Source organism: Osmerus mordax, chromosome 1 (assembly GCF_038355195.1).
Source record: "Osmerus mordax isolate fOsmMor3 chromosome 1, fOsmMor3.pri, whole genome shotgun sequence".
Lineage (NCBI taxonomy): Eukaryota > Metazoa > Chordata > Actinopteri > Osmeriformes > Osmeridae > Osmerus > Osmerus mordax.
The window spans coordinates 13739737-13755016 of NC_090050.1; the positions used below are offsets into that span (position 1 = coordinate 13739737).

The 15280-nt window shown below is 48.4% G+C and overlaps 1 protein-coding gene across 2 annotated transcripts; it reads right to left on the reverse strand.

Annotated features, from left to right (window-relative positions):
- Nucleotides 1-7757: 7757 nt before the first annotated feature.
- On the reverse strand, nt 7758-15207 carry LOC136947326 (RNA-binding protein 38-like). 2 transcript variants are annotated; one of them, XM_067241350.1, is made up of 4 exons: nt 14744-15207; nt 12484-12607; nt 12130-12184; nt 7758-8090 (listed from the first exon to the last, which is right to left on the reverse strand). In XM_067241350.1, exons 1-4 carry the CDS (start codon nt 14954-14956, stop codon nt 7766-7768), a joined length of 717 nt encoding a protein of 238 aa, XP_067097451.1. In that variant the 5' UTR covers nt 14957-15207; the 3' UTR covers nt 7758-7765. The 2 variants fall into 2 exon arrangements, with proteins under 2 accessions (XP_067097451.1, XP_067097442.1); XM_067241341.1 differs by having other exon boundaries at nt 12469-12607.
- Nucleotides 15208-15280: the final 73 nt, after the last annotated feature.

The window sequence follows — 15280 nt, forward strand, 5'->3', positions numbered from 1 at the left end:
TTAACTCCAGGGAGGAGATGGTGTTTATGGGTGGGGCTACCCTCACACCTCCTCAGATCTCCTCATGGACAGGGTCATGGCCATCAAACGAGACAACCCATTTTGACAATCTTGTTTTTGTAGAGTGTTGCACAGGCAAAACCTTTGAAGATGTTCTCAGAAGTGTCTTCTGGAAAATAAGTCAAAATTCAAATAGATACTTAATTCGTTTTATACTCACAGGGAAATATGAATATGTTCTTGGGAGTTTGGATTATTATGTTTTTTTGTGATCATTATTGTCTATCTGTTTATCACTTGAACATCCCTTGTGTTGTCTGATGTTTCACACATATATAGACATGTTAAGGTTACTCCGGCAACAGATTTATAAAAAAAAAACAGATTGACAACACAAATCACTTTAATATAGTGATAAAATGTAGCTATGTCTTATCAGTCCATATTTGCTTTCACTATCTTGTTGTCGTTTTGTTACTTGAGTCTTCCAATCTCTCCAAGCCTAGTTGATTGGACACAGTTACTGTTACACCAAGGTACGGTTTGTTAGTATCACTAAGGGATACACTGGCTGTAGAGATTTAGGCAGCTAGATTGCACAAGTTTAGAGGCCTGTTTAGATAGCAGAGATCAACGCTTGAAATACATGTAGCAGTGTAGTGGAGAGTAAGAACACACACACATACACATGCCCCCAAAACAAGACAGACAAATACTAGCATTGCTCATAGTTTGGAATCATCCAGAAGACCTCAGGGAGACATCGGTTGAGTGCCCTGTATCAACCTTCTCATTCTGCTAGGCAATCGAGATGACAGCCAGTGAGGAGTGCTGAGTCCATGTTAGATATACTGATGCCAACTCACTTCCCCTCTCACCATCTATCCTCCTGTTTGCCTCTCTGTCTTGTCTGCGTGTCTTCTCTCTCTCTCTCTCTCTCTCTCTCTCTCTCTCTCTCTCTCTCTCTCTCTCTCTCTCTCCCTCCCTCTCTCTCTCTCTCTCTCTCTCTCTCTCTCTCTATCTCTATCTCTCTATCTCTCTCTCTCTCTCTCTCTCTGTTCACTCTGTTATTATCACCCAGATCATTATCATTCTCACTCTCCTCTCTGCGGGCAGGAGAGAAGGGTTGGCCGCCCACATGGCTTTGGTGAGAGATTCCTAAGAGCAGCGGAGGGGGAAAAGAGACAAGAGGCCCAATAAAGTCGGTCTATATATAGAGGCAGCAGGCCCTTTTTCCTCTGTCCTTATAAAGAGCTGTGTTGAATCCATGCAGAGTATCATCCTGGCTCCGCAGAGAGCAGATCGCTCCCCCCGGACTGAGAAAACAGCCCCACTCTGCCTCCACAGGTTTTTTCCTGAGAAAGAAAGACGGCATCTGAACAGTTTTTATCTTTTCATGAGAGTGCAAACAGAGCCAGGCGGAACATACTAAAATAGGATAGGTTGAAGGCAGACCCGGGAAAAAAAGAGAGAGAATGAAAGAGACTGTTTGACCTCCGAGTGTAAGATGTTTTTCAAGATTACGAAATGACCTTCAAATGAACTGCTTTCCATGAATACTCTCATAGTCTTGGATTATAGACGCCCATGCAATGAACCTTAAGGTTTACATCTCAATTCTGTTTTCAAATGGTGATCCCCTACAAACATCCCTTATTTTATCTTTCTCACTCTCTCTTATCCCACTGTTCACTGTCACCTTGTAGATCCCCGTGAGATCTCATCTACATTGAAGGAGAAATCTCCTTCAAAGTACGTGTTCCGATGACTTCTCTGGAGGAAAAAGGACACAGAGCACTGGATCTGTGCTGGCATTCTAAAACAACTCAACAACTCAATGACTCCCCAGACTTCCCCTCTAATGTAATCACTGGTCATTTGGGTCTTGGTCCACAGCAGCAGCGGTAGACAAGAGGTCTTATCATGTGACCTCCCACCATGTCCTGCCCCCTGTCCCTGTCTGTCTGTCTGAGCCATGTTATCAGTGGGGGTCTGTTCTGTGTCGTCCCCCCCCCCCCCCCCCCCCCCCCCCCCGCCAGCTGCAACACGGTGCCACTGTCAGCACGCAGCTGCTCTCACACACCACACTCAATCATCAGTCCAAACTGAAGCGGCCCCTTGCTTATCAGCAGCCTGAAACATGCGTACACAGACTTACAAACACAAGGGGGAAGGCTGTGTACAGATGGGCAAGCTTAGACATGCCTTCACAGGAAAACAACACATAACTAACATTATCATCAATATCTACATGAGCTGCTCTCTCTCTCTCTTTGCCTCCCCCTCCGGCCCCAAACTCGACCATGCTGAGATGAGAGATAACAGCAGGTCAGTTGGACAGCTGCCATTACTACAATGAAAGCAAAGGGCTGAGCTGCAGAGGTCCCTCCAGGAGGAAAACGCTTCACTGTCCTAAACCTGCTGCTTGGGCTCCCATTTGGTGGATGGGCACCCAAAAAAGAAACCCGTACATATTACTCATACATTTAGTCATTTTTAGTAATTTAGCAGACACTCTTATCCAGAACAACTTACAGTAAGTACAGGGACATTCCCCCGAGGCAAGTAGGGTGAAGTACCTTGCCCAAGGACACAACGTCATTTGGCACAGCCGGGGAATCGGATCAAAAACCTTCTGATTAATAGCCCGACTCCCTAACCGCTCAGCCATCTGACCCACACATACACACATACTGGACACAAACACACACACAAAATGAGTATAATCCAGATATGAATCTTTTCCAAAGCTGAGATGAGAAAGTATCTGAGGCAGGCCCAGAGCCACAGAATAGCCTCCACTCAGAACACGTCCACGGAGCCTCCCAGTTACGTAACGCATCCCTCCTCCACTGGAGCAGCCCCACAGGCCGGTCAGACTGAGTCAACTTCAAACTGTGTCTGTATGAAAGCCAGGGCGTTACGCTGTGTATGACTGTGCATTTCGCATCCGTTGTCTTTGTGAATCTTTGTGTTGGTGAACACTTGTGTCAGGGTTTGTGGTGGTGGAAAGGCCCTTTGTGAGAGGAAGCTCAGCTGCCAGGGTTTATCAGGCTTTCGGTCCATTAGATTTTTTGGGTCCTGTTACTGTGGGGGTCAGTTCACCCCTCCATCCATCCATCCCTCCCTCCCCCCACCCCCCAACCCTAAACAGGCACAGTCTGAGCCACTGCTGGGGGTTAGGGCAGGGGCCCAGCCTTGGGTGCATGCATGCCGTCTAAAGATAAGGAAATCTGGCATAGAAACCAGGAACTCCCCACCTGCCAAGAAAACATATGTGACGCCTGTCACATTGTGAACATGTGGCCATGGTTCATGGCTCAGGGTTCGGTTCTCGAAAGCAGCTCATACTTGGAGACAGAGAGGGGTACAGACACACACGTTCCTGTTCCAATCGACAGCCATGTCAAGAAAACGTCCTCCCTCTAAACTCTTATTTCTTTGCTCCTCATTTCTCTTTCCAGCCTTCTCACGGTCCACCTCCGCCCTCTTACATCACCTCACCCTAAACCACATCTTGTCCTCCCTCCGTCTACAGTTTATGTGACCACACTAACATGAATGTGTTATCTATGCTTGTGTTATGCACTCTGTATGAGTGTTCAGAAAACATCTCCTCTACCTCTGTGCTACGACTGGGGTGTTCTCTAACAGCTGTGTCTGTGCGCAGATGTGCACGTCCAGTATTGTGTAGCGCATACAGAGGCTGACGCCGGGTCAAAGGAGCCGTGGACTCAGCTGAGGACAGAGAGAGAGGGTGTGATGGTGGGGAGGTATTTCCTTTTGTTGCCTTGCTTTGTCTTGTGGAGACTATGAGCCAATGATTACAGCACACAGCTCCAGCTTCCCCAGGCTCTAATTGAGTGAGACAAACTCAGATCAAATTACAGGCTTGAAGACACGGAGGATCTATGGGGAGAGAAAGCAACACACGCCAAAAGGTTGATGGAGCACATGTTCAAGTACATACATGAAGAACTATAAGATAAGACACGCTACTAAGATATGATGAGCACTCTCACACACTCTCACACACACACACGCACGCACGCACGCACGCACGCACACACACACACACACACACACACACACACACACACACACACACACACACACACACACACACACACACACACACACACACACACACACACACACACACACAAACAGGAATATCACACTTACTCTCTGAATTCATGTATATTCACACTGGCAGTGCACAGCCCGCGCAAGCAGCTATGTGGTATTAACACCAAGAGACTGAATATGACCAAGCACATCAAGCATGCATGAATGCATGGCCTCTCTTTTTCCCCCTCGCTGTCTCTCTCTCTTTCTCTCTTTCTCTTTCTCGCTAACATATACAACCTCGCGCATCGGTGAGCCACACTAATGTATCAGTCTTGAACATCTGTAACTGACAGTATATCTGCCCCAGCCTGCTATCTGCTCTGCTTTAAAACCTGAGTGGAAGAATGACTCACAAGTCCATTAGACCCGGCAGATAACGGACAGGTCTGTGTTAGGGACAAACCTCCTCTCTGTATGCAGTCAATCTGCGACAAACATTTTCAGACTCTGTTCCTGACAAATGCTCTCCTCTTATCAAAATGATCTCAACCTCTTTTGAACATCATTCTCAACATCCTACAACCACATGCTGCCCGTCACTCAACCCCTCACCTCCACCCCGCACCCCACCCCCACCCCAGTTCCTAACACCTTCCCCCATTCCAGACCTGTCCATGTTATCGCTGTAGGCCGGCGCGGGAAATTTCCCTGAGAGAGCCTGAGACAGGGGTGTGGGGCTGGCCGTCTCTCTGAGTATGGGTAAATATAGACTGGATCTAGGACCCTATCTCAAATGATGTTGTCCAGTTCCTGACCGGTCCACTTCAGAGCCAGAGGCACGGCAGACGGGCATACTGGGTTTGAAGGACTGGGATCCACAAACACAAAACTTACCCAGAATTAGAAATGTCTTTCAGCTGGGGAAGTGGAGTAGTTGTGTGAAGTGAGCATCAGTTCATCCTGTGTTGTGATTCAGGTTGCGCTGAGGGCTGTCCCATGTCTGAGGGAGATGGGACAGTTATATGACAGTTCTGAGAAATCCCTTGACGTCAGAGAAGAGCATGATTGTGAGCACCATGTGGGCAGTTAGATTTGACTGAGCAGACCAGTCTGGGCCTGTGCTGGGCGTGCGTGCGTTTCTCTGTGTGTTATGTGTGTGAGAACAAGAGGCCTAATGGTGACTCAGCATAACATGCTCCGCTAGGCCTGTATGACCTCGTTCATCAAGCTGACACTGCTCTGTTTCTCCCCTCTCATGATTCAGCGAGAGACAGGGAGAAGGAAGGAGAGAGAGAGGGAGGAGGGAGGGAGGGAGGGAGGGAGGAGAAAAGAGGGAGGAAGCGAAGGAGGGAGGGAGAATGACAGACAGAGGAAAAACAAGGGAGTGAGAAAACAACTCTGGACAAACGTGAACAAACGATTGAATAAAGATGGGGATGGAAGAGGAGAGACTGGGAAAAACAAAAGTCGACGTAATGAAGAGAGTCTCAGGAGGAGAGCCAGAGATGAGATGCATGAGCTGGAGGAGGACAAACAATAAAAAAGTTAGATGATGGACAGAGAGAAGAACCACAGGAACAGCCAAACACTAACAAAGCTGCAACTATCCTGCTTTAACACAAAGCAGGCACAGAGCAGAGGACACGCGTTCCCTCACTGTACACTGCTTATAAACACTTATGACAAGATTCAACAATATAATTGCAAGTCGGAGACATTGATTCCATTAATGGACAATGCTTATTTAAACAAAGCAGGACTCCATTACTGTCCAATTATCTAACACACTGTAACAACCCCATCTGTCATTCCTCATTGTTGTAAAGATACACACTCGCTTCTACAGATTGTACCCGACTTTGGTCATGAAATGCATGTCAGAGCTATTTTGAAGCAGAGACCATGTTCCCCAAACCATGTGGCCTAACAAACTCTCGTTTGAGAGTAGAGGAAGGGTTTCAAGCAGGAACTAAGCTAGCCGTTTTGCTTATCAGTTTTGTCTTGATATGTAATTTAAAAAAGTCTCCCCGGCAACAGTGTGTGTGTGTGTGGGGTGGGGGATCAAGGAACACCCCGTGCCCCCGGCAGGAGGTAGTGCTATGGGCTGATAAAATGTGGGCCTCTTGCTCCAGACCCCCACCAAAGCCGACAACACACCGTGATAACGACCGTGTCACATACAGACGTAAGGTCTCAACTGAACCTTCTCACCTCGGTGACTGCTCATGACTGGATGCTACGTCAATAGAAATAATCTACAACTAATCGACAAGGCATGAGGCAAAGTAGTGATATATTCAACATTACAAGAAGAAAATTCATGTGCCAATTTTAATAGAAATTCTTTATTTTGTATTTTTTTTTTGGTATGGCTTCCTTGAAGGGACTTGACATTGTACTTAAAACAGTCTACAGAGCTTTCCTGTTCATGCCAGCAGCCAGTGATACTAGGGCCTACAAAAGAGCATCTAGTTGTGCATACAGGCAGATCAGTTGGTTCCTACATTGATCTCAAAACAAAGTGGGATCATGAAATGACCCAGAAACAATACCCATGAGTCTGCACATATTGTATGCCTCTGCAAGTTAGAGGATCTCAGTGCTGCAACTAGACATACTGTAATTGTAACCCAAAACTTTTTACTTAACATTATCATATAAATACCTAAACATAAACATTGTGAATGTATCAATAACTGAAACATTTCAAAATGCTGTACATGAATGTCCTTTAGACAAAGCAACATTTTTGACAATCATCTTAGATCAACAGTTAGAAGAAACGCACTGGTATTGGATCTGTCAGATACCATCCACATCAATACCAAATGCTCTTGGCCTCCTACCACCTACTGCATATGATTATCTACATCCATCAACACAGTAAATCAACAACAAAGTGAGTGTACGACTGGACTAGACTATAGTATAAATAGGAAGCATCTGGCCATATAACTACGACAGGGGCCTCTCCCAGTGTGTGAGTGAGGGTTAAAGGAGCTTTTGTATAAACATAGAAGAGACATCGAGGGAGTTCTATTAAGGCCTCTTTAATAGAAAATAAAAAAAAGAAGTCCTGAAGTCACATTTTCAGGTGGGGGACCTGAAGTCTGTCCATTTTGTCCTTGATCAACAGTGACTAATCCTTGTTCCTTTGTTTGGGCCATTAACACTGGACAAGTGTGCTCACAGGGCCAGCCCAGGGCCACGGCCCCCAGCCTGCCCTTCTCTAAGCCCAAGCCCAGCCCACTGTCTCAAAGCAGCAGTGTCCGAGGTAAGCCTCTCCAAAAACAAGTATGTACCATAGACATTGTTGATTGAACAACAAAATAACATTGAATACATAAAACACAGACAGGAACATTAATACAATATAGATAGACAATAATAATAATAATAATAATAATAATAATAATAAATCCTCATAAAATGAATGTGTCTGCTTCAGGTGGCCCTTAAATAGCTTAACACCCTGACCCCACAGTCCCTAATCCCTGAACCCCCCTCCCCCCCCCCCCGCCTTCCATCATCGAAGAAGGGGCTCATCCTGATGGTACAGTGCAATAGTCCTGCCCTTCCCTGAAACCCCTGACAGTAGCAGGGTCAGTCAGGAGGGTGTGTTTCTCCAGGCACGAGGCTTGGCCTCCCATCCCCCCCCCCCCCCCTCCCCCTCCCCTCCTCCTCCCCCTCCTCCTCACTGCATACGGTCTGGCTGGACGTGCGGCTGCGGGGCGTACTGCAGGAAGGCCGGGGCGGGGCCTGCGGCCGTGGGGAGGGTCTGGTGGACGGTGGCGGGGACAGAGGCTGCGGCGGGCCCAGCGGAGGGGCTGGGGGCGTAGCCGTAGCCCAGGAAGCCTGGGGAGGCGGCGTAGGGGTACTGGTCGAAGGCGGATGAGGCATACTGGGCGTAGGCAGCACTGTAGTCCAGGTAGGGTGAGCTGACGGAGGAGGAGACCTGAGAGGGCATCACCAGGCTGGGCTGGACGAAGGCCTGTGGGTACATGTACTGCTGGGCCAACCTGCACACACACAGTAGAGGAGCCGGGTTAGAATGGACATGCAGCAGAAGGACACATAGTCCTCCAGGGCCTGGATTCTATCATTTACATTGCCAAAGAGCTGGCTTGTCGAGAGTATAAAAAGCTTAGGATGTGTCCAGTCTGCTGACCACCCTGGGAATGGGTGAGAGCTTAGCCAGACACCATACCACCCACTGCTAATGTGACGACAAGGCAGAGGGGTAAGGAGGTTGGGAGGGAACTTAACCTCCGACAGTTAAGAGAACCTACAAAACCTGTTAGGTAGGCCCCCTGAGCGGACATGGAGGGGGAGGAGAGGAGGAGCGAGAGACAGCCGTTACTGGCAGGTTTTCAAGTTCAGACACCATGCGAGTGTTTTAACAGCTGCTGCTCCTCACTCGCTGAGAACCCCCCTCACACACACAAACGGGAAGTAACGAAGTAGTAGACTTGTGGGCGTTATTCCTGTTGAATGTGTGAAGAACATTGCACAGAAATGATGTGAAGGAGGGGAGCTGGTAGAAAGGAGAAGCGTCAGAGCAGATTGGACAACTGGGCTTCACACACTCACACACACACACACACACACACACACTGATGAATGATTCGAGCTGAGGGCTCTGGGGAACTCTCTTCTCTCTCTGGATGTGGTCCCAGACTGGAGACTAGAGCAGAGGGAGGGGGGGATGGGGAGCTATTTTTATGAAGGCCAAAGATTCTCTCTCCTGGGGTCTTGCTCCATAGAATAGGTCGCAGGGTGAGAGTTGATGGCAGGCTACAGCACAAGTGTCCAACTGCAGACGGCGCGCGCAGTTCTGGGGGTACAAACTGACGTGACTCAACTGGAGGAACACACACACAGAGGAGGTAAGGGCGCTCCCCTCACTGCAGACTCCACACAGGGAGAGAAAAGAAGAGGCTCTTCAGCCCTGCCACACAGACAGGAGGTATGGTCCGGGGGAAAGGACTACAACAGGGCAGCAGAGTCACAGCACACCTCAACTCACTCCTTGACTGCGTCTCGACACTAATAAAACCGCTCTCTCGTCACACTCCTCCTTTGGTGAGCGCACGAGGCGAGAGGACAGGGGAGGTTTCAACCATGTCCTCCCCTCAAAACAGTCAGGAGGAGTTGAGGAAGGAGACATGTTAGAAGTATTGAGACAGCCGTCACGTCAACAGCGCACATGGGAGCATGCAGGGACACGGTAGACAGGAGGACACACACACACACGTACTAAACCCCCCCCTCTATCCCTGGACTTCAATCAGCAACGAAAGTCACCACTGCACACCTCAAACCATGCCATATATGGAAGTTACTCTTTAATCAGCATAACCTTTCCAATGTCATATCACACACGCACACGCACACACACAACACAGAGGAAGATAAAGGCACTCCAATCCATCACAACACACTGCACTGCACTCTCAAGCCATCACTGGCACCTTTGAGTGGGGTGGGGAGTGGGGGCAGTCACATGCTGCAACCTCCTGGAGCCTCCATATTAGGCCTCAACGAGTCCTGCACCTTGGGTATCTTCACTCCCCTGCAGGCACACTGGTCAGCTGGGAGCACAGAGCAACCATGAGTGGGTTTGATAGGATAGTGGTGGTTAAACAATGAGGTGGCTACAATGGTGTGGATGATACATCAAAATACATGCATAAATCCTTCCCACAGAAAGTAAACAAACATGAAAAAATACATTGGTGGGAGCTGTGCTAGGGGGGGGGATGTTAACTGAGTGTAAACTGGGCTACAGTTTATTTACACTATACACAGCATCATACATACCAGGTAAAACACTCTCACAGCTGAACACTGCTACAGAATGGAATGAAGCTATTCACAAATAAGTTCTGTATTTGTGTAGATATTCTCTTGAAAATGGCCGCAGTCTCACACACACACCCCCTTCCCCTCTGTAACCTCTAAAGTGTGTGTAACCCTTTGCTCTGACCCTAGCTTTGATAAGCTGACAGAACATGGGTTGACCTTTGGAAAACATTAGGTGGTAGACTGCAATATAACTTTTTCTATGAGAAAGTTATCCTTTTCACAATTCCCTTCACAGGATTAATAAAGATGAGACAACACACAGAGAGTCAGAGAGGGTGAATAGTAAAAGAGGAAAACAGGGAGGTGAGGAAGAGCAGTGTGCTCCCCAGGCTCCAGAGACCCCATGACTTCAGAGGGCGAAAGGGAGCATTGTGGGCCAGCGGGGGGAGGACAAGGGGTCAGCTGGTTTGTGCTGACGGCTAGCGGGTGTATGTGACATGTGCCACTCTGGGGATGGCAGAGAAGTCAGAGTGGCAGAGCCACTGACATCAGCACACAAATCCTCTCAGCATCACAGCTTCAGCTGACAAATACAGTGTATACATAATTATGATACCGTGTCAAGTAGTCCCTGCCTACACTCAAATAGCTTATTAAAGCTAGTTAAAATGGCCTTCTCGTTCAGTCGGGTAAAGATAAAGATAAACATCAAAGAGGCCATCTCAAGAGAGTGGAAGGACAGAAAAACAGCTTCTGTTCGACACCCATGAAGGTGTCACCCACAGAGAATACTGCCTCATTAGGCAGAGATCTTCAGAGACACAATTCACCCTACTCCATATCCCCTCCCCCCCCCTTTCCTTACACCTTTCCCCCACTGTAACCCCCCCCTCCCCCTGACCCACCCCCAGTCTCACAGAGGTGTCAATTTTCAGTGTCTGTGTCTAATCGCTCCTCCACACAGTAGGACTGGTGTTTTTCTGGGTGAGACGCTAAGCGCTGCTTCCTTCGTTCGGGGGGGGGGAGACGTACGGGTGGAAAGACGGTAAAGAACAAGAGAGCTGCTCCAAAAGGGGGTTCAGGAGAAAATGGATGCGGAATATGAAGACAGAAGCCAAGACAGACAAAAGAAAAATTCTCTGGCCACTACCACCCTTCCAAACCGGCTGTGCCCTTCAACGGTGTCCCTGGCCTCCGTGACCCTACCTGCCCCTCCCAGCCCACAGTATCTGCTGACCAGAGCAGCGCTGGCACACAAGGACGAGCTGCTGTCCAGTCCACACGGGAGGTACCCATGTCCAGCACGTGCTCCCTCCCAACAAACAAGCCCACTTCACATGGTGGAGTCAAGAAGTCCTCCCCACCACATGTTGTTCAAGGGTTCGGGGCGGGAGACAAGCTGAAAGGCCACTTGTGTGCTCGAAATCTCCAAACAGCCTGTGTCTGTCAACTGCCTATAGAGAGAGCTCAGAGCCAAGCAGACAGGTGCGGGTGCTCTCTAGGGGTGCAGTCATGGGAGATTAAGGGGGTGTAAAAGGTTGTAATAAGAGCCACCACCTGTCAGGCACATGGCACCGAGCAGCATGCTTCCACCACTGGGAGCTCCTCCCCGTTCCTATGGCAACAAGCACTTGGACATCAAGGGACTTTCTAAGACCCCCCCCCTCCCCCAAACTCCCTGAACGTGCTCATACATGCCCCTGATTGACATGCGGCAAAGAAACGGCTCTGTAGGTGGGTATGGATGACAAAGTTTGAACCTTACTTATATTAACAGAAATATGACTCTTGTAAGCGATGAATGCTCATTGGATGTCCATAGTGAGCATTCATTTGAGAGGGGCTGATGGTGACACACAGCAGCAGGGGGGCCAGGACTGTTAATCCTCTGACAGCCACATGGTCATTAGCTGCCCACTGGTGCATGTGTCCTGGACATGGTCATAGGCTGGGCTCCCTCGAGGTCGTTTCGACAACACCAGACCCCGCAGGGCCTACCGAGAAACCAGTCAACCAGGGGAACACCAGGCCCCACGACTGGGGCATGCACCAGCAACATATACACACCTAACCTATATTTGATAACTATTAACCAAGTACATAAGAGACTCAAGCTACGCCAACAGAATTACTGAGAGCTTAATGCAGGCAGGGGACAGACAGACGAAACGAGAGAAGAGCAGCACTGTTGTCTGGTCTTTATGAGATAGTAAACTTATGATAAAGAGGGAGCGCCCAGTCCTACTCACTTACCCATACTGCCTCTGGATGAGCGCAGGGTGAATGGACTGCACGCCAATAGATATGCCTGGAAGACAGACACACAGCCACGGTCACACTCACATTTGCATTTACAGAGGAGGAATAGAGAACAATACACAGACGACAGAAAGAGACCGAGCAAAAGTGCATAAGGACGGGGCTTGTCTCAAACAGCATGCTAATATCGGCATAGGCAAATGCATGGTAGATAGCTGGAACGCTTGCTCCGCTCAGATGGGAACGTGTGTCACTGTGCGAGTGCGCGCTGGCAGCGTGAGCGCTGGGGAGTGTGTGCAGAGTGTGGTGTGGAGGTCGGTCGGCAGCTCTCACCCCTGTCAGGCTCACCTGTCTGCATGCTGCGGGGCTTGGCACCCAGGTAGGCCAGGTTGACGTTGGCCTTCCGCCCGTCGATGATGGGGTTCGGGTCTTTACAGGCCCTCTCTGCTGCCCCCCGATCGGTCATGGTCACCTGATTAAGACAGGGGATTGAAGTGCAATGGACAGCGTGAATCCCAAAAGGCTGACACCGCTTCCCCTTGTGTTACAAAAGGCTTCACCCAGACACGTTTATCACAATAGAGCACCCCTGCCGTGGTTAAGGTCACTTCAACCCTCCAACGAAAGCAAAAGCACTGAATGATAAAACAGCTCCCCCATCCCCTTCCACCTCGCCAGCCGTCGTAAAAGTCCTCTCTGCTGAGCTTCCACTGTTGAGATTCCCCTTTCTTAACAGAAGAGGAAACTGCACACAAAGCACAATGACCACCGCTCAGAAACTACCCATAACACTAGGCCAACCCCCCCCCCCCCCCCGCCTGACAGCAGCACAGCCTGCCACCTAGGGCTGCTGAAATATGGATCTGGGACAAATAAGAAGGGCTTATCCAATTGGACAACAGATATTTAAGGAGATTGTTTCATATGCCAAACCCCTCACCTCCCCCCTCCTTCCAAAAGAATTAGACATCCCCCGTCTGCTTTGATGGTTCTCTTCTGCCGACTCAGGAGGTTTCAGATAATTCGATTGTAAATGTAGATCTTAACTGTGCTGTGGAGTGGGTTGCTGCTCGCCATCACAGTCCTGAGCCTACTCCAGGGCTTGTGTTGTGAACACAAAGAGGAACAAGGCTGTGTTTACACTGGAACTCTGCTGAAGGAGGGGGGGGATCTACTAATCCACCTCTGGAGTGTGTATAAAAGGTAGGCTAAGCCCGGCAGTGGAGCATCCCCACCTCCTCCCCCTCCCACTGGGCCTGTCTGAAGCAGCGAGCAACAGGATTATCAAGTTGGCCTACTCCGTTACCAGGGGGGAGGAAATAAAAAATGCCACTGGCTGCTTTTTGGCTTTTCCCAGCGTGTGATGTGCTGAGGCACCTCTTTACAAGCATGGAGCACCCACATACTCCTGAGCCGGTCAGACCTGAAACACCAGAGGCACTCAGCAGACACATCCACAAGGGATTTGGCGGTTGCTAATGTGTAAACGCTGAGTGTCATTGTTTGCCAGTGTTACGGTTCTAAATTTTGTTAAAAGTAAACACAGACTGCACCCAGTCACCCACCCAGAAGCACACACAACTTTCCATTCCATCTTTGGTCTACATCAAGGATGCGTCTCCAGAACTCTTAAAATTAAAATGTCTGCTTTTCCCATTCATTGTATCTTCTGGGTGTCTATTTGCCCACCTTGTAGATTATTCTGTTTCTTTGATCCTCTTCCAGCTCTCAATGGGAAGATACCCAGACACTTAATGTGAATGGAGGTCACACAGAGGATCAGGCACAGGAATAGGACCAGGTTGGTGCCCAACTATGGTCATACTCTCTATGCCCAAGTCCTCCTTGCACATTCAAATCAATCATAAAAGCTAAAATAAAAAGTTAGGCTACTCATTTTGCAATGAAAAATGCTAAAGAAAATGGTGTTCTCGGTGACCGGAAATCTTGATAGCTCACATTTGCGGGATGGGACTGATGTTGATGTCTTAATGACTCACTCGCAGTGAGGTACATCAAACTGTAAACAGACCTATGCTGCTCCTAATCGCAGTTTTCCATTCCATTTGATATAGGACCAACACTGAACGGTTCTATATGGAGGGGAATGCAGGTCGCCATAAAAGCAAGCGAGTGCGACATACAGCATCTCACTTAGGCGCGTAGTTACAGCGCTCAACGGTGACGGTCAAGTACTGATTGGTGTGTCGTGTCGGTAATATTGGCGACTTCTGGAGAGTTGGTTAGAGGGATGAAGGATATTAGAGACATATGTCGAGATATAATCTTCTTATCCATCAAAACATGTGATCCTCATAAAGCCAAATAAGGAAGCAATGCAAAAATGTATACATTTGTGTTCGGCATTGCCTACTCGTTAAGCCGCACTGTGCAATGATTAAATACGTCATTTTATAATATCAACTCCCGTCATTAAGCACTTCGCCAACACTTGGAGAAACAAACCTCTAAGCCTACCGTGCTGATCACGTGACATTATCAAATGGCACCATAATTAAAAGCCAGTTGGTCACGAATTGAACAAGTAGCACGTGCCAATGCTGGTGAAGTGCCTGACAGAGCTGTAATGACATGCAGTGGTACTTACAAAGCCGTATCCTCTAGACTTCCCAGTCTGTCTGTCCGTTATCACAACAGCCTCATCGATCTCTCCGAAGGCTTCAAAATATTTTCTTAAGGAGGCATCGTTTGTGTGGTAAGGCAACCCACCAACAAAAATCTTGGTGAAAGTAGTGTCTTTTTGTATTGCTGTAGGATGCATCACTTCCAAGGCTCCGTTCATGAACTGATGCAAGAGCATTGGTAGGCCGTAAATCACACTAATAAATAAAACAAATGTAGGTTAACCAATTAGTCTAATGTTTTTAGACTAATTATACAGCAGAAAACAGTCCAGCACAATATCTGGCTTCATAAAAAAAGTTATTGTGGTCCGTTCCTTCCCAATTACAGGTGTATAATTTTGTCCTTCGACCGGTTGGCATGCGTGATAATTTCCTACACTGTACGCTACGATCTCGCACCCAGCTCTGGTCTTGGTTTTCTACTGGTTCCAGTTTTCAGTCACTACAGGTCAAACTCCGACAGAGCTTTATCTTCACTGTTCGTAACCGCGCCCACTCTA